General features: G+C 33.4%; 2 protein-coding genes across 4 annotated transcripts; both read right to left on the bottom strand.

The window, feature by feature from the left end:
* Positions 1-919: 919 nt before the first annotated feature.
* LOC116352588 (cGMP-specific 3',5'-cyclic phosphodiesterase) lies at positions 920-15,190 on the bottom strand. 3 transcript variants are annotated; one of them, XM_031785305.1, is made up of 16 exons: positions 14,731-15,190; positions 14,218-14,626; positions 8,675-9,395; positions 8,263-8,512; positions 7,875-8,123; positions 7,389-7,654; positions 7,167-7,274; positions 6,710-6,997; positions 6,333-6,576; positions 4,973-5,064; positions 3,461-3,784; positions 2,815-2,968; positions 2,511-2,670; positions 2,244-2,411; positions 2,109-2,161; positions 920-2,015 (listed from the first exon to the last, which is right to left on the bottom strand). In XM_031785305.1, the coding sequence occupies exons 3-16, from the start codon at positions 9,167-9,169 to the stop codon at positions 1,639-1,641; spliced, it is 3,228 nt and encodes a 1,075-aa protein (XP_031641165.1). In that variant the 5' UTR covers positions 9,170-9,395; positions 14,218-14,626; positions 14,731-15,190; the 3' UTR covers positions 920-1,638. The 3 variants fall into 3 exon arrangements, with proteins under 3 accessions (XP_031641165.1, XP_031641166.1, XP_031641164.1); XM_031785306.1 differs by having other exon boundaries at positions 14,218-14,622; XM_031785304.1 differs by having other exon boundaries at positions 14,218-14,943; positions 15,081-15,099.
* A 2,882-nt stretch (positions 15,191-18,072) lies between these two features.
* Positions 18,073-22,019, bottom strand: LOC116352121 (lysyl oxidase homolog 2). Its single transcript, XM_031784427.1, has 5 exons — positions 21,452-22,019; positions 19,814-19,960; positions 19,423-19,676; positions 18,632-19,334; positions 18,073-18,534 (listed from the first exon to the last, which is right to left on the bottom strand). Exons 1-5 carry the CDS (start codon positions 21,636-21,638, stop codon positions 18,317-18,319), a joined length of 1,509 nt encoding a protein of 502 aa, XP_031640287.1. The 5' UTR covers positions 21,639-22,019; the 3' UTR covers positions 18,073-18,316.
* Between the last annotated feature and the right edge of the window lie 3,132 nt (positions 22,020-25,151).

The raw sequence follows: 25,151 nt of genomic DNA, 5'->3' as shown, positions 1-25,151 counted from the left end.
TAACAACAGACAATGGATGTAAAAAAATGTAAAAGAAAATTAAATTATTTTGCAACTTTAAAATGATTTTTACGATTGGAATGCACAGCGGATGCTCAGACAAAAACTGTGAATGCAATCAAGAAGAGTGTGATGCCCAAAAAAGAATTTCGAATGCAAATTTCTTTGAATTTTATGCTTAAATCTAATAATATAATTGTAAATATTTTGTATCTGCTTTAGTGAGTTTTTTTTTTCACTTTTATTTGTTTAAAAGAATTGTTTTTTAGTAAAATAAATTACAAACCACATTTATTGTAAAAAGAATGGCGAAAAAATTGCTATTTTCATTTTGGTTTCACTAAGTAAGTAAAATTGACAAAGAAATTTAAAAAAAAATCACGATTTTTGGAACTACGGAAAACTATGATGGAGATCATTTGGAATAGATGTACGATCGCTTTTGGACTGCAAAAAAATGGAAAAACCAAAAAGTTTGGTACTTATAATTCAATGCAAAACGTGCGACACAGTATGCTTTTAGGATCTTCTAATGTCTTTGGGGTTTGAGTCAGTTATTTCATTTACAAATGAAAAACATATAAGTGAACATTGTTTTTGGATTAAAATGTTTGTGAATATTTCTGTTTAGATTTTTATTCGAACCACAGAGCGTGGTCAAAATTTGTATACACACATGCTGAGATTAGAATAATTTGTTTCGTATCATTTGCTTAACTTTCCTATCCATTTTCTTTTTGTTTGTATGCTGTTCAATGTCAAAGTTACTTAAAAATTGGCTTAAAATCACTCTCATTTATCAATAGTTTAACGTTCTAAAAGAATCATAAGATAGAAGAAACAATAGGCCCAAATTATGCTATATTAAACGCTATAGCTTAGACTTTCTCGTCGTTCGAAGTTTGAATTTTAAAGATTGTTTTTTTTTTCTCACATAATTATTTCGTTTCAACTAGTATTCGTTTTGATTTACAAAATTTCGTCTGCATTGCCAATTTAGAATTAAACAAAACTAAAATAGTTAAGAAAAAATATGCATTTTATACATTTTATTTAGAATCGAAAACGCAGTGCACTTGTTACTTTACTTGGTTCAACGAGCAAACATTCAAAGAACGATAGTACACTCATAATATATGTTGCAAAATAGACGTTGATTATACACACATAGAGTTCAAATACTTTCCTGAAAGCCGCTTAGCATCAAGGACAAATCGGTTGGATGCCAAGCAAAAGTTCTTATCCTGAAAAAATGTGTGAATGATACAACGAAGGAATTGATGATGACATAGTCGATGCAAACAACAAAATAGAATGGAACGAACATTTTTATGTTTGTTCGCAATTCAAAAAGCATTTTAACCGATCGAATGCAAACGTATTCGTTGACACATTTGATATCCATTCACAAAAATAAACATCAAAAGGCGACCCAACCAATTGTGGTACAACTATTTACGGTCAAAAGTTGAAATACGTATAACTATTGCTTAAATGTCGCATTTCTCTCACTCTTTTTGGCTTTATTTTACTTTAGCCATCTCTTCTCCAACCGCATTTTCCACAATTCGTTCTTCTTTTTTTTCTCAATGTCCTTTTTGTTGATTTAATTTATGTTTCGGTCATTTTAAACTTTGGTCATAGCAACTGGCATAGTTTTGAACGCTTTTTATGCTTTTCAAATTTTTCATTTGTTTTGTTCGTTGGCAATTTTTCCATAGTTGTTGTCGCTTCCGTGCACACCGTTGTCTTTTCTTTACCGCTAAATTGAATATCGCTAATTTTTTCACAATCACTCACTTGAACATTGCCCGTTGTCGATTTATCTTGTTTACTACTATTGGAATTGCTATAAAATGACTTTGAAATTTTTGATCGAACTGCTTTTGATAATGCTCCGGTTTTTCGTAAACTACTAAACTTTCGTCGTTGCTCTGGCACAACATTATTTTGATCTTGTGCACAATTCAATGTGGTAATACTGAATTCGATACCTTTCACTTCGTCGGCACATGCTGAAAAGAAACGAAGAGAGAGAGAGAATGGATAGAGATGGTGTGAGCAATTTAATTGAATTGTAAACCAAAAAAATGGTGTCAATATTATACCTCCAAATTCTTCGACGGGTTTATCGATTGTATCGTGATCAATCCATGTTAAACTAAAGACAGATGGGGAAGAGAAAAATCGAATGATGAACACATACGTTAAAAGGTGAAAACAATTGATATTATATAACATACCCCATTTCAACTTTTTCGGCTAAGTCTTGCCAATGGTTTCGATTGTTCAACGTTCCTTGATACAGTGGTTTTATCCATGGAAATGTATCCGACAGCATTTTATATAAAGGCAAACAAATCATATCGATGAAGCTCACTTGCATCTGTGGCAATTCATCCTTCCGTTCACTGTAACCATCATCATAACATATATTGAATGGCCATACAAATGACATTCATATAATATACAATAAACATGTATAAATAATAATATTAAATTGAAATTACCGATCCATCATAGCAATTGGTTTTGTGTTCAACTGCAGCTTTTCGAGGTCACCTTGATCAAAGAACTCATCGGCTACCAATTTTGCAACACGATGCTGTACCTCCCATGGTTTTGCAATGGCACTCACATCACATGCCGTCATCATCATACCACAAAGCACTAGAAAATATAAATAAGCTCTCGTTACTAACCGATTAAATAATTAGCCAAACATAAAAGACGCATAGAGAAATGAAAAAAATAAAGAGGTGAAGACGGATGTATATTCAAAATGCTCACATGCAACAATCGAAATCGACTTACATTCTTTTTTATCCTCGGTCTGCCAATCAAATTCACCATTTTCCACACAATAGGCGAATTTTTTGTATTTATCAAAATACATTGCCAAGTCAGTTGATAAGATTGCTTCTTCGACAATCTTCATAACGCGTCTATAATCGTCTGGTGAGAGTGCCTATTTTGTAAGTAACACATCATTTTTTATCATATAAACCATTTATTTGGTGAAATATTTATTTGAATTTCTTCAAACAGTGTCATAGGTTCTGGCGTTGGTTGACCTGTACAATTGGATTGAATCCCCCAACATTAAATTTGTAAAATTGCAATTTACGCTCGAGATTTTTACTGTTTTTGTTGAGAAAAATTCTTTGAATTTGCTAGTATTTTTTGAGCCAAATTCTACCTTGATCTCGAATCAAAAATCCCATATCAATTTTTGTAGCGAGAACTTTTAGACTTAGAGTTAGAATCTATTCTCGGTAGGGATTCCCCATCGATTTTGGGTCAAATCCCTCGAGATTTACCACTGTCAAAACCTATGAACTATGTGAATGTTATCACGCTTTATTCGTGTACAACAAATCAAAATGAATTTACATGATGAAATATATGTTATAGATAATGATGGACTATGAAGTAAATCTTCAATCGAATATCATTTTACCTGAAATATATTGTTTCCTTCTGAACTTAAAATCATAATACACTGATCAAAGTGATGATGTTCCATAGTGCTGGTTGTATATAAAATGGCTAATGGGCTTGTTGTTTTTGTTTGAAATGAATTGTTTGTTCCTCGATGATCTAAATCATGGCATAAACATGCAACCAACAATCCAAGTATTTCCAAATCAGTCACAAATCTCTCCATTTTTCCAGTTTTCATCATGGCAAACATAGTTTGAGTGACATTTAGTGCATGTCGCCAATTATGGTATTTAACGGGACGGTAATTTTTCTTTACGCTCAATATCCAACGGCACAACACCTATTTTATACATGAAGTCGAAGAGAATACATTACAAACCATATAAATCAGATATTTAATGAAAAGAAAAACGTGTCCATCACTCATAACGAGTAAGACACATAAACAGAGAGAGAGAGAGAGAATGAGATGGGAGAGATGACGGGTGTCATCAATTGTGGTAAATTTGTTATTGGGAGGATAATTGAGGGATTTCATATGAAATTATAGACATCCTATCTTTGTCGCTCCAAACGCTCGGTCACCGTGTAGATGATTCATGTTTAATACTATGGACATTTTCTCGACTCAATTTGAAATATGTATATATATTGGTATTAGGTGGAGCAAAAAGGACGATTTGACCAAATAACAACACTTCAATGATTATGAGGCTCGAGGGATGAACACAAATGTAATACTTTATTGCCTCAAAGCTATCTCATTCATTAAATAAGTTCGAATACATGGTCATTTACTTCCAAAATCAGAGTGGCTGATTCATATTAAAAAGAACCTGATGTTGCATGAATAATATGTCATATCGAATAAATAATTTTAAATAATCTTGTATGTTACGTAAAAGGGTTCAGTTTATGGTAAAATCGTGAGCTTAATGGTGTTTTCAGATTGAAGACGTGGTTGAATTTTTCCTTTTGTGAAATGTAATCAGAAGGGAGCATAAAAGGATAGAAAATTTCTCCGGAGATATGACCGGTATTAATTTAATCATACATCAGATATTCAATCATTCTGTCGGTGCGAGACTGTCGATTGTTCATTATTAGAAAGACCGAACGCTGAAACAATTCTTACATTAAAACAATACCGTGCATAATCAATATGTTATTAATCCCTTTTGTAGATTTATTTTCATCATGAATACATTAAGATACGACAACTTATAATGGAGTTGACTAAAATTGGCTTTATTTATAGACTTTTCGAGCTGCTAAAACATTTTCGACGAATAAAATGCACTGTGCATAAAAGTGACTGACAAATTCAGGCAGACAGATTGATTATCATCAATTCAAGTTTAAAGTAAAAAAAAACACACACACACACATTGAATTCGCTTGAAGCTTTGTGTGAAACTTTTAAACGAACAACAACTTATTCAAATTTCTATCTTTGTCGTTGTTATAAAAAACTGTGCGATAAAGGGACATGCTTTTTTGTGTAAAAAGATATGTTTTGATTACTTACGTCGTATGGTATGTGAAATTGTTGAACCAAATTGCACTGTAAAAACATGCGAACAGCTGCACGACATGTATCCTCATCGTCAAGATCAAAGTCTGAAAATATACGTTTATAAATGAAATTAAAATTCAATTCAACTTAATTGCATGCACTTTCAGCATTCAATCATCTATCTTCTCTTCCTTCGTCATTCGACATTCCAACTTTTCACATTTTTCTGTTTGACTTTATCGTCATCTACGTTGTTGTCGTCATCGTAGATTTTATTTATTTTAATGAACTTTCAAAGATTTTGCTAAAGTATAATTAATTTGTTTTCTCTTTCTCTGTGAACTGTGCGACTAACGAGTTACTTTCGCAATTTTCGTAACATAAGCTACCAAAATACAACACAAGCAACATTTTGTGTTGTGCCAGCACCCACCCATTCCCACTACAACTAACGATTCATTTCGTTGAACACGCGCGCGATTCTAGGTAATTTTCACGAATAGCAATAGGTGATGTGGAGCAACGTCATAGCATTTCAATTAATTTGCCTATATTAGATAAAACCGAAGGAAAAAGCAAATGAAATTGAGTATCATATGAGATTTTGGTTCACTTTTTTCCCCCATTTTATGTGATTACACAACAAAAATGATACGATTCGAATCAATAGCCAAGGCCACAACGATATATGTAACGCTCATGTTAGCATTACCAAAATACAAATTCTCTAAAGTAAAATATTAATGTCATTTATTCTAGTAATTGAGATGAGTTGACAAAAGCCGATCACTTTGAGTGCGGGAAGACAAACAACTATGCCTGTCAAATGTCATTAACCAACATCAACGCATAACAATAAATTCGATCGAAGTCGTTCTCTCTCTATATATATGTATGTGAAACAAGGAAACTATTATTATGATAAACATATCCATGATAATTGTAATGCTTGTTTCGGTTTTGAGACTGGGAATAATTTGTTACCGTTGTCGGGAAATGTACGTACAGAAATGGTAAAAAATCGATCATTTGTCGGAAGTTCTCTCTGTTTTTCTTCTTTTGTTTTTATAACCGATAATAGGCGCTCAACCATTGAAATCATTAATAATTTTAGTCGTAAAATTAATGAACAAAATTTGGAACAGTGATATTACTCATTGCCAGAATAAAAAAAATGAATTGGAATTAGGAAAAAATAACGATGAAATTAGAAGAAGAAAAAGGGAAGAATAATATGAAAATGTAAAAAAAGTGAACGAAATTGAATTGAAAAAAGGGCAGACCGAAATGAAGAGAAATAAAAATGAATGTTGTAAACAAAACGGACATTCAATATCAGTGTTTTTGTTTATTTTATTGCTTTACAACTTACCAATAAATTTGAAACTGTACAGACAATAGTCTTCAGCGGATTGGATGATATCTTGAACCAGTTTGGTAGTTTGTGATGGTGCCGCTGTCGCATGATATGACAAACATTCCAGTGCTACCTTTTGTTTGGCCATTAATTTACATGCATTTTCATACATTTGTGTATTATGTATGCCGAGACCACAAAATATGGCGAACGCTTCAATTATCGAAACATCTGAGTCGGTGAACAGGGTCCCGTTTTCCTAAACAAACAAAACCACATAAAAAGCTAAATTAATAACTCCCTCACCACACATATATTCTCTGCAATTTTTCGTATTTTTGGTCGTAAATCGACGTCGTTAAAAAAAATTCATTTGTTTGGATATAACAAACCTTATTTATGAATTGTACCACACCAATAACACTTTTTTGTGCATTAATGATTGGCATACAAAGCACAGCCTGAGTTTCTTTAAGTTCGTCGTCAACTGGAATTTCTGGATGTTCTCTCGCCCATTGTATTATGTCAATTATGTTAAACAATTGACTAGTCGCTGCAACCACTTGTGCTATTTGCGCTAAAGACGATGTATTCAGATCATTTATGGTTGGCCGTGCAATTGTAGGTGTGTGACTATCTTGTGCAATATCAAAAATCAATGTGAAACGCGCACGTGAGTTCTATTCAAACACAAAATCAATTGACGCGACAGTTTGTGAGGAAAGAGAAAGAGAATGAAATGTCAATAACACATACATACACATCTGTTCGCACTATTTTCCACTCATTTTCACTTTTGTTGCAAATAAAATGCAAATTTATGAGCGGCTTGGCCATTGTCTATCTCACCTGTTGTGCTATTATATCCTCGACATTGACATTATGACTTTGGCGTCGTGACAACGGTTGATGAAGGCCGGATGTTTGTGGTTTTTCAATAATTTTTTCGATGTGACTCTGCCAAACAAATTAACATTGATATATATTCAAATTTATCATTCAAGAAAAAAAAGAGAGCGAGAGAGAGGTAGAAAGGACAACAAAAAAATTGAAACACATTAACACACTCACCGATTCACAGCAATCCAAATCGAGCAAAAATACTGTTGATCGCTTGCATTTCAAAAGCTCACGGGCTTCGGTGAGGATTTTGGTGACCAAACATTCCAAATTATTTTGCTCTTCAAATATGCTACGTGCTAAATTCAATAGAATTTGATTGCGACGATATTCTTGCACAGACATTTCGAACAATTGTGCGTTTTGTATGCCAATTCCACAAAATGTTAAATAACGTCGAAACACTTCAACATCATGTTCAGTAAATTCACCTGGCGCTGAAGTGTGTGCCACAATGAGGGGAAGGGAGGGAGATAGAGAGAGAGAAGCAAACATCAAAATAAAAACTAAATTCTCATTTCCGTTGCAAACAAATTGAAAATTTCAATTTCACACATTTCAACGACAACAAAACCAACAAAAAAAACACAATGCACAAACACATCGTATTTCATGCGGTCTCTCTGTGTGTAAAATGAATGAATTTGTTGTGCTTACCTTTCGTTTTATTGATTATTTGAGCCACACCGATTACATCGCCCTCATAATTACATATTGGCATCGATAGAATGTTTTTCGTTCGGTAGCCGGTTTTTTGATCAATTTCACAATTAAATCGTGGATCTTCATACGCATTCTTGATGTTGACAATAGTTTTTGTTTGTGCAACCGTACCCGCAATACCAACACCAAACGGTATTACAATCTCTTCGCCGCTTGCTTTTCCAACAGTCGCTTCATCTAAAACTACGAACCGAAAAACAAAAAAAAGCCATAATAAACCACCAACCGCATTATTTAACTTCATCTAGGCGTACTGTGGTTCTGTACAATGTACGTGGACGTGAACGAAGCGAAAAAAAACAACAACCATTGGATTACTTACCGGTATCTTGATTTACGTCAAACAATTTTGCAACTAAATATCGATTTTTATTCGTTCCCTTCGCCAGAAACAACGAACCACGATCAGCGTGTGTCAGCAAACAAACGTTTACCAATATTTTGTGACACAATACATTAATATCTAATTCATTTGAAATATCACGTATTAGCTCCATAAATAGTTCACCCTCGTCCAAATTTGCCAAATATTGTCGGCTAGTTAGCGAGACTCGTGAACTTGACGATCGCTTCTGTTCAGTTTTTTTTTTTTAATTTCATTCCAAATAATTAGAAACGAATGTTGTGAAAAAAGGAAGAAAAAAATGTGAATAATGGCGGAAGAATTAAAGGTTAAAAGAGAAAAACGAAAGGCAAATCAAAATGGTTTTTTCAAAGCTTTTAACATTACTTACTTGAATCGGTGATGTAGATAACCATTGTTGAAATAGATCAGATGTTACCGATGGTGTTCGCAAAGCTTTTGGACTCTTTGGTGCAATATCGTTAACGGCTTCATATAATTTTGATTGAATTTCAGGTGATGCACGATCGCGTAACCATTTCTCAATGATGTGCAATTTTTTATCGAAAAATCGTTTAACCTCATCGTATTCATCATCGGCGGTGTCATTGATGCCATTGTTATTATTGTTGTTATTACTAATATTGTTGCTGGGATTTTCGTTATTATCACTACATGGTGATGATAAGATTATTGATGATGGTGATAAGGCAGGTGCCGGGTTGTGTTTGCCGTTCGTAGTTTCACTGCTGCTATTATTTGCTTCGATATCGGTCGTTGGTTCAATCGTTACATCATTCGTTTGAAGTACAATATTATGATGCTTTCCACTGTCACCATTTGGATCCATTGACAAATCCATTAATTCCTCAGATCGTTGACACATATTGTTTCATATACGATACAATTCGTATTTATTATCATGGATTTGTCATAGAAAATAATCACCACCACTCTCAACTATTTTCAACTAACATACATCATTTGGGAATTGTACATCATACTAAAACGTTTCTATATGTGATTGCTTTCAGGGCGAGTGGAAAAATGAAAGAACGGTAGGAACTTGATCATCTATTTTTGGTCGATTCTCATTTTTTCCATCTCAAGACCTACAAAAATAATGTGAAAAATTAAATATTTCAAATTTGAATAATGGGAAAAAATCGTACAATACAATGGGAACAGTTTTGAATATATTTTCATCGTGCAAAATATCGATTCAATAAACATAAATCGACTGATTTCAATTGAATATTCGATAGTATTTTCCCATTCGTGAAGTGTCCATTTTCCAACTTTCAATACATTTTCAACAATAAATTAATCTCTTTATCTATCTCTGTCTAAAATGGCATAAACATGCAATTTATATAGGACCCGACTAACTGGATGGTGCTTGTGTGGCACAAAGTTGGTTTAATTTTTTAAAACAAATTGACGAAATAACACTGGATTTGCAACATTATTTATTTAAGTCTCGTTGAAATGTAAACAATGAGCTTCAAAATGGTTTTTGTTAGTTCAAAAAAAAACACTCAATAGTCTCTGTCCTGTCAGTGAAGCCTCATGAAAAAATAGCAAAGCTTTAGTTTTGTAACGATGTGAAAATATTGTGCAAAAACTGTGACGTCAAAATGATAATTACGGTCCGAAAATCGGTGTACGCTTGAATCGCGTAAGCAGGTCGTGACTGGAGGATATGCACGCGAATGAGCGCAAAACAATATGTCATAATACATCTTATAAGTGTCCCCTTGAAGTTTTCTATATTATATTAATGGTAACGTCAGCAGTACAAGCAGAAGAGAAAAAGTAAAATGAATAGAGAAAACGGGAACATGTGTAAATACTTTGTGTAATCGGCGATAAGCTAATAGTTGTGCACAAGCATATATAAGCAGAGAATGAGAAGGAGTTATCGTTCACCGTGGCAACCATTTGTAAATCTTTTATAAACGCACCACACGCTTCTTTTATTGTCGCAATATACAAGTGACAGCATCAAAAGCAGTTACAACATATGCAACAAACAACACATGGCACGCACACACACACAAGCGAGCCAGCATAAGTCCCATGCATTAAATTGCGAAATAAAATTGTGGACGTCATAGAGCGTACTGGTGAATATGATTGATTCACAGAACGAAGCAGAAATGAATCAATAAAACCAATTTGTTTTGGCAACAAATTTTTCGCCATTCAAACAAAACATATACAAAACCCCAACACGCACAAAGCTTAAGCGATACAAAATTGTGTCTCGGAAATATGTGTTTGAACGCAATTTTATTCCCAGAACGCGTGTCTGCCACCAACCCCAAAATAATCACAGTCGATGATGAGGTTTTCACCATCAACGATTGAATAGCATTCAATCATCTAGTTTCGGGATGAAGTGCACGACCGAAAAATAAAATAAAACACCAACATGCACACAAAATCATTAATAATCTTTTTTTTCTTTGTTGAAACATTGGATTTCACAATCTCAATTTCACGGTACCTTGATAATCCTTTTTAATAAAGTCAAGTTTTGAAAAATGATTTTTTTTTTCATTTAATTGAATTGCGCCCCGTAAGTTCAGCTCAAGACCAAGCTTAAAAGTAAGGTAGAGAGAAAGTCTCTTTCGTGCATGGCAGATATTATATTGAAATGAATTTTTTCCCTCATCATCTTCATCAAAAGTAATGCAATTATTCGGGGTTTTTTTCATCTACTTTAGAAGAAACGAGTAGTAAGTAGAGTTTTTGCTATCAAATATACCATGTATGTTTCTTGTTTGCGTTTATTTATTATTCTAAACGGAAAATTTGCCGTGAATAAAATATAACACGGGGAGTACACCTCATAATCATATTCAATGAGTGAGATGTGTACATATAATGAGTTTCAGAAAAAAAAGAGAAACAGAAATACATTATTAAATGCTCAACTTGAATGGCAGTAGTACACTTTAACGCAAAGTTTTATAATGAAGCTGTGGATCGCTTATTATATTTAAAATCAACATATCGCAATCCTCTAATGAATCGCTTTGCATAAGACATATTCACTCGATCTTATGTGCACCAGCTATTGAACTCTCCAAACTTAATTTCCATAAGTGATTTGATTAGTTATCAACTGCTTACATCTCTATGTATAAAATGATATTTTATTTTAAAGGCAAGTGATATATTGAATTGAAACGTTAAACCAGTCGACATATAGAGAACATTAGCGAATGTATCATCTGAAACATACCAAATATGGAGGTCATCAATTTCATGGAACAATTGATACATTTGCGTTAATTGTTGCCTGGGGTTGGAACACTGTAAATCATTTTACTATTTCGATGAACGAGAACAAGTGGAAAGTGGCTACAAAAAAAGTTTAAAGGGGATGTATTTCAGAGAGAAAGCTTTGATTAAAGCGTACATTACATCTGTACTGACATTTTAAATTAAGGTACGCAAATTAAACATTAATATTTCCATCTGTCGATTTTCTTGGAAATTATATGGTCTTTGGAAATTACACCCACTTTCTAAGTAGGTAAAAGCAGCTCTCTAACTTGTACTTGAAATAATGAGCTTCAACATTGTATCGTTTTTTTCGTACCATTTCGAATAATACGGGCTTATTATACAATACCAAATCGAAAATGCAGTTGTATTTGAATTTGTAGCCCAATTTGTTTGCTCATGTTCCATTGTAATTGAATTTTCATAATTAATATTCGGTGTTGTGTACATGTAGATGTGTTACATTTGTATATTGTATTGTGCACATGTGCGAACACATTTTCGTTTAAATAGGCATCAATCTTTGTGGATATACTGCTGCGAATTACAAATCATTCTCTCTCTCTCTCTCTCTCTCTCTCTCTCTCTCTCTATCTCAAACGTTTTCGAATATGAATTTAACACATTCAAGATTAATTATGGATTTGATGCTGTGAAGTGGTGTGGGATGCATGTAATAAATCGATTCTCAAGAGTCTTATCTCATTTTGGTGTAACTGTTTGTGTGTATGTGTCGATTCATCCATCGAAGTGGAAAATAAGTCGAACATGCTAATATAAGCCGGCTTAATGTATTCTAAAACCAGTGTTGACCAAGTACTTTGACTTTTATTATTTGGCTTTAGACTTTCACAATTCATTGTCATTTCTATGGAAAATGTCAAGTGTTAGTCTGGAAACTCCAGAGCAAGAAAAAACAAGATTTTCGGTGCGTGGTCGATCAAAAACCAAAAGGTAAGTGGTAATTTTCAGAAAATCTCAAACATCAACAAATCGGTTTTTGTGTACACATAAACGCAACGTTTATTGATGTTAGAATTTCAAATCAAACGAAACCTTCATTCTATCTCCCTCGCTCTATCTCCCCCGTTCGCTTTATGCATTAAAGTTAAACTAAACAGTGAAAGTGAAGGGTTGAAGATACAGAGTACCGAATATGAAATGCGTAGGTGATGAAAATGTATTCGTCAGGTTTAACGTTGGCTCGTAAAATGTGAAATGAAATCTCTGAATTTGATGTGCGCCAGTCTAAAAGCAATTGAAGAACAATAAAAAAAACAACAACAACAACTTGTTAATGTATACTTAGCAATATTTTGCCACAAAGATAAAAGTTGGAATAACATCGCATCCTTTTATATGAATATACTGGATGAAGAAAAGAGAAAGGGAGAGAGAACGGACCAAATTCACTTTATTTTTTCCAATAAAATGCAATTGCTAAATTAATTGCACTCCATTACTCACATGAGTGCGGCTTAATACATATACTCATTTTTTTCTCGCATACTTTGATGTTTGTTTTGTTATGGGCACCGTAATATACATTGCTTTTTTTTCTCTAACTGTTATGCTCTTCGTCAACAAAGACACTTCTTCTCTTTCCCACTCTCCCTGTTTCGATATAAATAACATTATTTCTATTCAGTAAGTAGCACCTTCGGCAATATTGGCACTTTGATGGACAATAAATGTGAATAGTACACGTTGAGTGAATATGCAATAGTTGACCCTGCGGCCCCCACATGGGCATCCGATATTCGGGGGAGTTTAATAACAAAACATATAATGTTTGTACACAGTGCATTTTTTTTTTTTCAAATGAATGGAAAACCGTTATGATATGTGTAATGTGCGAAGGGGGGGTAGGGGGTTTACCTCCCCCCGTGATTTGGATGAAAAAAAATTTTTCGCGAAAATTATTCGAATTTGCTAGGGTTTTTGATTCTAAAAGTGAAAAAAAAAAAAACGAAAATTTGTCTGATTTGCTAGAGAAATTTTTGGTTTCGAAAAACCACCCCCCCTGAACAATTTTCCTCGTACATTACTGGTGTATGCAGTTAATGCAGAGAATATCCATTCAATGTTCATAATTTTAATTTTAGCTTTAAGCTATATAGAAACCAGTTAATGCATAAACCTTCGATTCGTTAACTATCTTTTAATCATTATAGCAAGTGTTTTATCGCTTCGGATAAATAAAGTTATACTCAAATGTTGTGGATAAATTGAAGAACCTAATAAAACAACATTGCAAATGCTACTCTGATCGAATGTTTTCTCGTCAAATAAATATACACACACTCTTCTTTGCACACTGCCTCATTGTCTCAAGTGGAGCTTTTTGATGTTTGAGTATCGATATGTGTGCACATATCTTGTTCTCTGAAAACTGTCTGCACATGCTATACATGGTAACATGATATCGCTAATAATATTGATGGAAAATAAAATGGATCAAAAAACAAACTGTTCGTAGCAGGCTTCGACAAATTTCTCATAAAGATTCCAAAAGATAGACACATATTCAAAATCTATTATTTCAATTATAAATGTTAATTGGGCTCTTCATTACACATACATACATTTGTGAAAAAAATATTGTTTTTGGCTTCAAATATTCCGCTCCAAATGAATTACCTGATAATGAGTCGTTGTCGAAAATATCGGAACGAAAATCTTTCCATTCATCGATGAAGTGCAGCCAATTAACATCAAATTATTAGATGTGCGGTACGTGAATTGATTGCTTCTCGCCTCTACTTTTATTTTTATTTTTTCGATTCGAGCAATTATTTCCAATACAAAATTTTTACAGTTGAATTAATTTTGTTGGGCTGTCTATTGCACACGTTCATTTTAAATGCCTTTTACACACTGTGATTGTTGCACGGCTAGTAATTTAATTTCTTTATTCTCGGTCTATCGTTTGTTCCTGTGCCAATGTTTACAGAATCTCACTTAATGAAGAGCTTTTTATTTGACTGAACCATTTTTAATCCACTTTATTTCACAAAACAAGTTACATTTCGGCGTTTTTTTCTTCTTTCTTAATAAATAAACGACAAATTGTTTTGAATTAACATGATTTGTTCGGTTTGGAGTTTTTTTTTTTCTAATTGATGTGACCTAAGGCTTTTTTACTCTGATTACCTTGGCGTTGTTTGAGTTTGTTTGCTGGAACTTGTTTGGGAATTTAATGATTATTGCTTTTAAGGGATATAAGCACATGTCAAGTGGCTTCGTATTAAATAAACTATCGAAAAATCAGGAATGAATGACAGAAATATCGCACACTTTTTGTCCCGTTGGTTGATTGATTCACACGCACGTCACAAAAAATGAATATCAATCGCAAAACGTCCACTGAATCAAATGCAAATTGAAAAGAAAAACGAACATTTGACAACAAAAAAACAATCTAAAATGTTATATTTTTGCTAAAAAAAATAAATACAAGAAAACAGAGAAGAAAATCGTAATCGAAAGCAAATGAAGTGCACCACAGCAAATAGTACGCGCGCACATATACACGCACAACTTTCAGTATTCAAACGTGTACACACGAAATGTGAAAAAGCGTTTACGAACGACCGAACAAGGGTTTTGATTCGTTCAATTGTTAGCATAAAACTGAACTTAAAAATTTGTTTAACAAGCAAACGGAATGCGAGAAGCAGCATGAGAACCATTGCTTGTTATGTGTGCTATTTCATTTATACTCCTTCTCTCTTACTCTAACTCTCTAACAAACACGATTTTCTCTCTCACAAAAAAAAAAAACTACCAAACATGTACGGAACAGTGGAAAACGGCAGCACCGTACATGTGTATGGATAAGAGTGTGGCTGCTTAATGGGTCATACGCACACAAGCATTGCTCACAGCAAAATTCAGTTACTCAATCGCACGCTTTCACTGTAAGCACAAGCACGCACATATATATATATACAAAAGAAAACATCCAGTTTTATGCGATGGATGCTTTCCAAGTTTCGGAATTGTGATTGTATATGTGCTTGTGTCTGTGTATATTTCTATGCCTCTGTATTATAAGGTGTTTAAGCGGATATTCTGCAACACATAAGGTGGCCAAACTGAAACATTTCAAGAGTAGTCTAGTTGCGTGTCTATTGCTGAGAGGAATCATTTTCAGTCAAACATCATTTTGATTTCTTTTTTCATTTATTGAACTGAACATAAACCAATGTATGAAAAAAAAGATGAAAAATTAAAAATACGAAAAAAAGCATAGTATCTGAATAGCTTTATGTTGCAAGTTTTTCAAAAAAAATAAGCAACAAAAATGATGGAGAAAATACACATAGACTTTTATACATAGACTATCTATCGTTGTCTGGAAATTTGAAGGGTTTCTCTCTGTGCTCACTGTGGAAAATAAAATATGTGTGTGAGTTACACGCATACAAACACATATGCATACACATCCACAATCGTCGGCAATGAAGGAAATTGTATGCGTTAGTAGTAGTAAGTAGTGCGCATACCTAGGGGCTTTTATCTTCAAATGTATACGATTTATACTGTAAATAGTGAACTATATTGCAAAATCATCTGTAATACGCGCAAATAAATGTGCATAACTGCATATATTTGGTGTATATTTCGTGTATATTTCGTCTATGGCATGTTATTTCATTCTCTTTTGTGCGGATCTTCTTCGATTCTGTGAAGCAATACTGTGTGTGTGTGTACACTGAAGTTTGAAATACATCTTATTCACTGGTATAGGCGAGAAATTTTAATCGTATATATGATGAATAGGACGTGAATATTGTGTATAAATTTGTATGAACGAATGATGAAAGCCCCTAGGCGCATACCGAAACCAAACGATCGAAAAGAAAAAAAACATTACAGACCTTTGGCAATACGCACACTGTATATCTATCCGGAAGGCTATTTTGCACACAAAAAGTGGAATGTGACAAGCGAACAGTAACAGCCAATGCGATCGAAATGAAGAAACAACTTCCGAAGAATAAGAAAAATTATTTACCGACTAAAATGTCAAGTTGCTCAAGAGCTCTCCCATCCTCCCTATATTTATGTGATGGTTCGGTTGAATTATGTTGATTTTTGTTATCTGGCATTTTCAATAAAAATGTAACGTGTTTACCACATTTCAAATTAATGTAATTATTTTCGAGTTGTTGGTTTCCATTTTTCGGCAAACTTTGTTATTTCTCATTCTCTCGCTTTCATTTTGCCACTTACGTACTTTTTTTTCTATTAAAAGGACGGGGGCGCCAAAATAGCAGCCGTCAACGTTGCCGTGGATATATACATGGTTCGCTGTACTCTATATGGATGAAAGAGATTATTTGGAGCTTTATCGTAACGATGAGTCTATGGTTCTTTTTCTCTTCATCTACTTCTTCTTTCGCTTCCTCCACCCTTTTTCTTCGTCATCGTTTTGTTATATGTTTGTAAGCAACTTAAGTACTTGATGTGTTTTCTATCGAAAAAAAAAACCGTTTCACAATATCATCTCGAAAGCACCAAATTGTGCTTGCTTTCGTTGTAGTCCTTCTGAATTGCAAATCATCTTGAAAGCAATAAAATTGATGTGAATAACATACGAATGGCTCTCGGTTGCATGCAATATTCATACATTCAATCGTTGGTATTTTTTTGTTGTTGTTGTTGTTGTATTCTTTTCTGGTCGTTTCTACTAGAGAACTTTGTTTGTGTCATTGTTCTTCAAATCGCCTCTTTTTGCAACCCCATTCACCGTCACAACCAATATCACTTTATTCAATGATATGTATTTCATAGCATAAAACCATCGCACAGCTTACACACGACAGAATTTTTGTTGTGCACGTTTAAAACCTGAACAAGTGGTGAATGTTTCACAGCAAAGTTTATGATTTTCTATCCATACGCTTTGGGCTACAATTGAAATTCGTTGTCGGGGACAAATGAATGATGATTTTAAGCGTTATCTTTTACCGTGCTACACACGCCTCCATCATTTTCATGTTGAAATTCAAATCATTTGGACACTTTTATTCTCTCATTTATCATTTATCATTTCCATTCACGTGTGTTGTATTCCATCGTTTGCGGCATTTCTCGCTAATTTGCTCTCACTTAATCACACTTAAGAATCTCAATGGAATGATTACAATTCAAATGTAAAATGTATTAATTCAGGTGCCGAAAGCTTCTCTATTTTGTTTTATGAATGTGGTTTCTTTTCTTCGTTCTTTTTGTTAAAATGTGTGTAAATATTAAGAGAAGAGTAAATAATTAGCAATAACGAAATTGAATAAAATAACAAACCTTTTACCAACAATCAATATGCAAGCAAAAAAAATACATGCAAACTCCATGGTTTTAATGAAGACAAGAGCGGTGCTATTGTCAAAATTAATTCACCGTTGAAAGTTTGGGATTTTTTTTAGGAAACACTTAAAAAACAAGAACCTATTTAAATTGAGAGTGCGAAAGTAACTAAACACATATTAATAGGTCTATCTCTTTGCGCAAAATTCAGTATTTATGAGCATAAATACTTAATATACAGTTTTTAATCTAATTACATAGTTTAACATGTCGGATAAATGTTCAAAATGCCGGTAAAAAGGTAATTTAAATTCAAAAAGTAGCGTAATGTATTACGGATCCATTAAAGCGGATGATTACATTCAATTTAATTTACGACGCATTTTAAGGCCACGATATTTCATTTTTCAGCAATTTTGTGGAATCTTTATGGGCGCTCATGTTTGCAATCAAATATATGAGCATAAGTTTCCGTATAAAGTAAAGTACATTTGGCCGCATTGTTTTCGTATGTCATTTCACCAATTTTGAATTCGGGATTTACAGATATTTTGATGGTGTAGGTTCCGGTTTCCATTTCGGTAATATCAACCCATTGGCAATCGATATTGAATCGATATATATCGGAGCAATTTACGGAAATGCCTGCATACATTGTGAGAACAAATAGAAATCATATTCAATCAAGTACATAACGGAATAATGATAATAAATAAGTTTAAAAAAAAATAGAAAATGTTACCTTGGTCACCAAAGTTTGCACAAGCATAACGCGGTTGAATGCCATCCAGGCACTGATTATCTTCTAAGCAGAAGGATGCTTTGTGACCTTCTGCAACACGATGACCGGTGCTATTGTAAATATAGAATGTTGCAAACACTTCCATGCTATGATAATGTTGATGGCACAAATGCCATTCCCATAGATGTTTCGGAATATTTGAGCGAAAATCAGCGGTTCCCGTATTCAATGTACGGGCGGTAAATTTAAGTAAGCGTCGCGTTTCCATATGCCAATCATTAACATCACGTTGAATTTCATATGCCCGAGATGCTAAGCAATTTTCTTCCATTGCACATTGCAATAATACCAACGGTCGATCTTCTAAATGTGCGCTCGCCGTTAATTCGTTATAATCAAAAACAAGATCGGCCATTTCTTCATTACAAATGACGGCCGCTACTTTTGACTGGTCACCTGGACACATAACATTTCCCAATTCATGATGCCGACAATCTTGTAGTGATGTTTCGTTGCCATAACATTCTGTGCCACTGATGAGTATTTTCGACAGCGTATCATTACCAAATAAATCCGTATGCAATGCGTTGCTGGCATAGCCCAAATTTAATGATTTACACACAACATTTGCCTCTAATAACGACCACCCATCGCCACAAATGCCACCCCAGTGACCTTTCTTCATTACCGAATTGAAGCGAATCTGAAAACAAGTCGGTTTTGATGAACTTGAGCACATTTACCGGTTTGTGTGTTTGTGTGTGTGTGTATGAAAATGGTCTTAAACTCACCTCCACTTGGCCTTCGTACCTATTTCGGCCACCAACAAGCCGTATTTCAATCTCATACTTTCGGTTCAGTAAATGTTTTGATGCTTTTTTCACCTGAACCGATGACATTGTTGCCGTCAATTCATTAGATCCTTTGCAAACAACACCCGCTGCTTCGGACGCCTCGCAATCATTCTTACCCCATCCATCGAAACGGCAATGTTTAATTTCAGTCTCATCACCATCGCATTGCATATTATCCATCCAGAATCTTCCTGTTCGCACAAATGTGAGCGTGTGTATGCATACATGCGTCCGTGTGAAGGTAACAAAGTATATAAATTTTGGTTTAATTAATGCTCGACAAAAGCTAACGTGCATTTTTTTTATTTTGAATTTGAGCACATCTTACGTCTTGCCATCCCAAAATATCCGCTGTGCGTTGTTTTCACGTAACCAATGAAACCCAATTGGCTGCAGATAACTCGTCCTTCATTTTCATCCCATTCGTCATCGCATATATTACCCCATTTCGAATCGTGAAGAATTTCAACATTTCCTATGCGTGTGAATAAATGTGTGAGTGTGAGAGAGAGAGAGAAAGAAAGAAAGAGAGAGATTGCAAACATTTTTATCCGATTCGATTATTTTTGAAACAGGTGTATACAGTATACGATTGGTACTTTTATTGGTATTTATTCAAATAACTTAACAAAAAACAACAATTTTCGAAATGTTAATCATACGAATTCATTTTTGCATGATGTTGTTTCTCAATAAAATGAATATATTTCCATATTAAAATCGATGTCAGTTAGTTCAAATGCACATTCAAACACAAATTCAATCGATCCCGTTTTGCGGGACAAAGCAAATAAAAAATGTGTTCTTTCTCATATTTGACCAAATGCGGAATACTATCGCATCCAAAATATGCATGTATGCCATAATATTTTTCGTAGTAGGTATGTATGTTGTGGGAATTGTGTTTTTCGCCATTTCGACAAAAAAAAACAAATCTTCAACTGAATACGTTATTTTATTCAAACTGTGTGGGTGCTATGACTGGCATTTATTGAATATATATTCAGCAAAACGTATTTTGTGGTTTATGATGAAAGAGCAAAAAAAATTGATCGGAAAAAGTGGAACAGAAATATTATATAACTGATGTGGCAATATAGCATAGAATAGTAAAACTGGAAACAAATTAGTGCTGGACGTACTTAGCAATGAAATTCATAGCTTCTGAGAAGGGGTCGGATTAAATCTCCCTACTTCCCCGGAGAAACACTCATGGCGCACGGTTTTTTTATCAAGGGGGGTCAAATTGACTTTGGTCTCGAGGGAAGGAGGGGATGGGGGGTATTTATATGGAAAAATTAAAATTACAATTTTGTATGAGAGAAACAATTAAAAATTCGTATTGGCGAGCAAAGCGAGACGAAGTTTTGCAAGTTTGACAGGGAACCATTCCAAAATCAGTGTATTTATGCTATTTGTTTTGTATTTATATGGCAAATAAAAAAAAAACTCAGACAATCTCAGTCAAACAGGTAAATCTCCAAAAATGTACCCGGGTAAATTTTGTAAAATTTGCCTCAGGTGGGGGTCAAACAGCTATTCCAAGAAAACTCCCCGGCGCGCATGTATCCGAATAATCAATTTACCCCTTACATTTTTTAAAAATTAACCCCCCCTTTGTATCGCAAAATTCAGAATCTATGATTTGCACAAAGTATTTAAATTCCATTTCCAAATACAAATATCGATGAAATTCAAACGAAATAAATGAATTAATGATGTTTAAAAGAGTCCAATTGTGTATAATTCATTTCATATTACAAATTTTAATTCCAAAAAACATGAATTTCAGCCGAAAATTAGGTTGCAAAAATCGTTCAAAATTTATATCAACACAATTTTCACTGAAGAAAAAACACACATTTTACCGAAATCACTATTGATTTCCTTCGAATTGCAATCACTATTGATTTACTTCGAATGAAATTCACTTCTCTTTTTTTTCGAATCGTACAAGTATTCCTACCTTCATAGTCATTCGAACCGCCAACAAGCCTTATCGCTCCTTCTTCTTTGCGTAATTTTTTTCGATATTTTTTCGCTGGACTGGGATTAATTTGTTGTGCCTCTTCCAATGTTGAATGCGACACCACAATCGTTAATAGTTCACAGTAAATCACCGTACATAAAAAAAAACAACCGGTCAACTTCATAATTTGATTTTTTGTGTGTTGGTGTGCATTCAACAGGATTTTCCGTTTAAAATTCACAAAGAATTCACGATTATGTATCGAAGGAATTATAAAAAAAACACTACTTCAAATAAGAATCGTTAGAATGAGCTTAATTCATGTTCGGAGGTATCTGTTCACCACTATTGAAAATAACTTTCCAGATGACTTTATAATTCAATGAATCGACAACTATTTCTTGCAAATATACGCTTATAGACACCAAAAAAAAAGACAGAAAAAAAATAAGCAGCATCAACGACACCGTGTGATATGAACACCAAAAGAACCTAATATATTTTGACTTGGATTGGCAAAGCACATAGTTTGCTCTTCACATAAATTTTGATCGCGAACCAAACACCAGCCACGCACATACTGTTTCAATATTTTTCAGATGATTTCACTTTGTACACTGATATTCACACGTAAAATCAATGATGATGGGCTATTTACTGAAAATGGTCACATTAAATATAAAATCCAATATCGATAAATCAATTGGCATATTTGGTGTGGAAGACAACGACGAAGTAGAAGCATGGAAGGCGTACGCGGTCGCGTTTGCATCATAATCATCATCATCATCATAATCATCATCATCATCATAATTATGTCTGGCTGTTGATTATTTCAATTCGTAAGTGAATAGTTTGATACCGTAAAAATCTGATGTGACAGCGGCCACAAATGAATTACGTGACTAAATACACGTTAAGCATTAACACTTTACACATCAAAGTTCATTCTAACGCCACTTTGTGTCGTCGTAATAAATAGATAAAACGGAACTATGGACAACAGCAACCAGTAACGGCAACAACAACAACAACAACAACAACAACATTAACAACGAATTTCGATATTCAACCAAGCGAAATTAATACGGTTATGAATGAAGAGGCAACTCTTATGTGAGTTCAACCAAAGATTTGTTGGCGGTTTTAATAAAGTCGAGACGACTTAGGTTTTCTGTATGGAAACACCTATTACGACATATCTAAATCTAGCGTGTTTACGGTGAAACAAGCATTTCATAAATATATAGTGAACACTTTTTTTCTCAAATACTTTGAATATATTGAAAATTTGTTTAATTGAATGAATTTTTATTAAAGCATTTCACATTCTGTAGCTGTTTTTTTTTTCTTTTTCAGTCGGTTTGATAAATAACAATTGAACCACTTCTAATTTGGTCGATACATTTTTTTACGCACCAAATATTGAATAGGATGAAGTTTTTTTTACAAAAGATTGATGTTGATTTGATAAAATAGGTTTCTGAGAAAAATTGGATGACATCAAGTTTAATAGGTTTAATGCATCTCGTTAGTCATTTTTCCATTGATCGCGTATCAAAGTGGTCACCGTCTGATTACAAACTGAATGTATCACATCAAATGTTCTTTATGCTTTCTACAAAAGAATGCTTTGTCACATTTTCTATGGAAAGCTAGAACAATTCATACCTTCTGACAAGGGGACTTATTCTCCCCCTGGCGGTATGTTACCCTTTCGAAGTTCTTTCGATTTGCCAGGGTTTTTTTAAGAGAAAATATCTTTGGATTTGATTGGGTTTTTTTTTTCAAAATTCACCCTCTCCATTATTCGGTTTCGATGTAAGTATAATCAAAAACTCATTTTTATTTGTAGAGATACAGTTTACACTAAACAGACTCACATTTTTTGCTTAAATATTTCTTTTTTTTCCTTGGTTTAAATTTGATGTCAGAAAGTGTGGTACAATTTCCATACCAGTGTTCAGAATGCAATTTCAGATTGCAATTTTACCATTTTTATGTTCCTGTGTTAAAAGATCTCTATCTGAAATAATTCTCACCTTTCACATTTTCAAGCTGGAAACAACAAGAAAAAACACATTCTTTTTTTTTAAATATTTGTCATAATTTTATGGAAATCATTATTTACATATGACACTTTGTTGAAGTTACTATTCAACTACTTGGGGGAATATTACAATACTTTTTTTTCTTCTCGAATTTAAATGAGGAGCAATGATTGAATCTTAAGCAAACCGAATGAATTAAATATACTAAAGGGATCATTCGTAGTAATTAGAAAAGTTAATTTGTAAATAATAATTAGAAAAACAAAACTTAAAATGGTTTTTTGTTTTATTTCACTCTCTTATATTTAAAATGATAGACTTGTGTGTGTGCATCTTTTCTCTTATTTAAAATTCCGTCTTTTTCCCTTAGAGTATTCATTGAAGGCGTCATTTTTTTTTATATCTTTTCCCTATAGAACTTATTCGTATGAAATTCTTTCTGATGAAATTGAATATTTTATAGAAATGACAAATACGTTACATTCTTAATTCAAAAATTTCTCATTTCTGCTTGATAATATATAAATGCATCGAGAAATGTTTAATCCATTGAATCATTATCATAATTTAAAGGAAACGATTTATTTTGTTCAACATGAATGAAATATGATGAAAAATAATGTTTAAAAATGAGTAAATGTATATGAATCTCAATTAACAATCCATTTAAGGAAAGTATGCACGATCATCGTAGTAAATGTACCACTAAAAAAAATAACAACTCGGTGTACCTAGGGGCAGAGCAGTACTAGAATAATCATTTTTGTTTAAAGTAATTCTATGTTGTGAATAGTAATCCATATTAATCCATAGTAATACACACTTACGTAAATTCTAACAGCAGTGCAATGACGTTTCATGTGTACGTTGTGTATGACATTTGCTAGGCAGAAAGCGATCGTCGTATATTTCGGATGAGACATTTTATTGTTAAAAAATGGAAAATATCGAATTTAATTTAATAAATATCGAATAAATTGTTTCAATCCGCAATATACGACGATCGCTTTATTCCTAACAAATGTAATTCACGATATGTGTACGATATGAAACGTCATTGCACTGCTGTTAGAATTTACACAAGTGTGTATTACTGCGGATTAATATGGATTACTACTCACACCATAGAATTACTTTAAACAAAAATTATTATTCTAGTACTGCTCTGCCCCTAGCGGTGTACTTTTGTGAAATGAATACTTTGAATTGCATGATGTCGTCTTATTAACTCTTATTCTTAATAAATATGTTGATCGGCTGTTTTATTCACAGAAAAGAAATTCGACAATTATAATGAAAAAAGAAAGCCTTAAATGAGAGTGAACTATAAAAGAAATCGGTAAGTACATGTGCTTGAGCGCTTGTCTATGCGTAACACGTTTTCCGTCAAAAATCATTATTGATATTCGGACATAATTATTTTTTTTTGGGGGGTGGGAGTGCGATCACCACTTTGGCCCGATCATAAGACCTTTTTTTGTTTGTTTATATGTATACAATTTGACAATTGAATTCTTATACTGCGTCAGTGTTTTTTTTTTCTTCTTTTATTTTACTATAGTAATATTATATATTTTCTTAGAAATGGTTTTTTTTCGCAAAAGATAGCTCTTTTGAAAAACTCAATTAAATTTTATTCGCAATTT

This window comes from Contarinia nasturtii, unplaced genomic scaffold (assembly GCF_009176525.2).
Source record: "Contarinia nasturtii isolate CC-2019 unplaced genomic scaffold, AAFC_CNas_1.1 Cnas_scaffold_187, whole genome shotgun sequence".
In the NCBI taxonomy this organism is placed as follows: Eukaryota; Metazoa; Arthropoda; class Insecta; order Diptera; family Cecidomyiidae; genus Contarinia; species Contarinia nasturtii.
Note: the sequence above shows the minus strand (reverse complement) of the source record. Positions and strands in the feature narration are given on the sequence as shown.

Coding starts and splice junctions, on each gene's coding strand:
- LOC116352588 (XM_031785305.1), bottom strand. CDS start 9,169: ATGTGTCAACGATCTGAGGAATTAATGGATTTGTCAATGGATCCAAAT. Junction 8,124..8,262: donor TGACGTAAATCAAGATACCG/GTAAGTAATCCA, acceptor TTCGGTTCGTAG/TTTTAGATGAAGCGACTGTT. Junction 5,065..6,332: donor GTACAGTTTCAAATTTATTG/GTAAGTTGTAAA, acceptor GTATATTTTCAG/ACTTTGATCTTGACGATGAG.
- LOC116352121 (XM_031784427.1), bottom strand. CDS start 21,638: ATGAAGTTGACCGGTTGTTTTTTTTTATGTACGGTGATTTACTGTGAA. Junction 19,677..19,813: donor ATATTTTGGGATGGCAAGAC/GTAAGATGTGCT, acceptor TTGTGCGAACAG/GAAGATTCTGGATGGATAAT. Junction 18,535..18,631: donor TGCAAACTTTGGTGACCAAG/GTAACATTTTCT, acceptor CAATGTATGCAG/GCATTTCCGTAAATTGCTCC.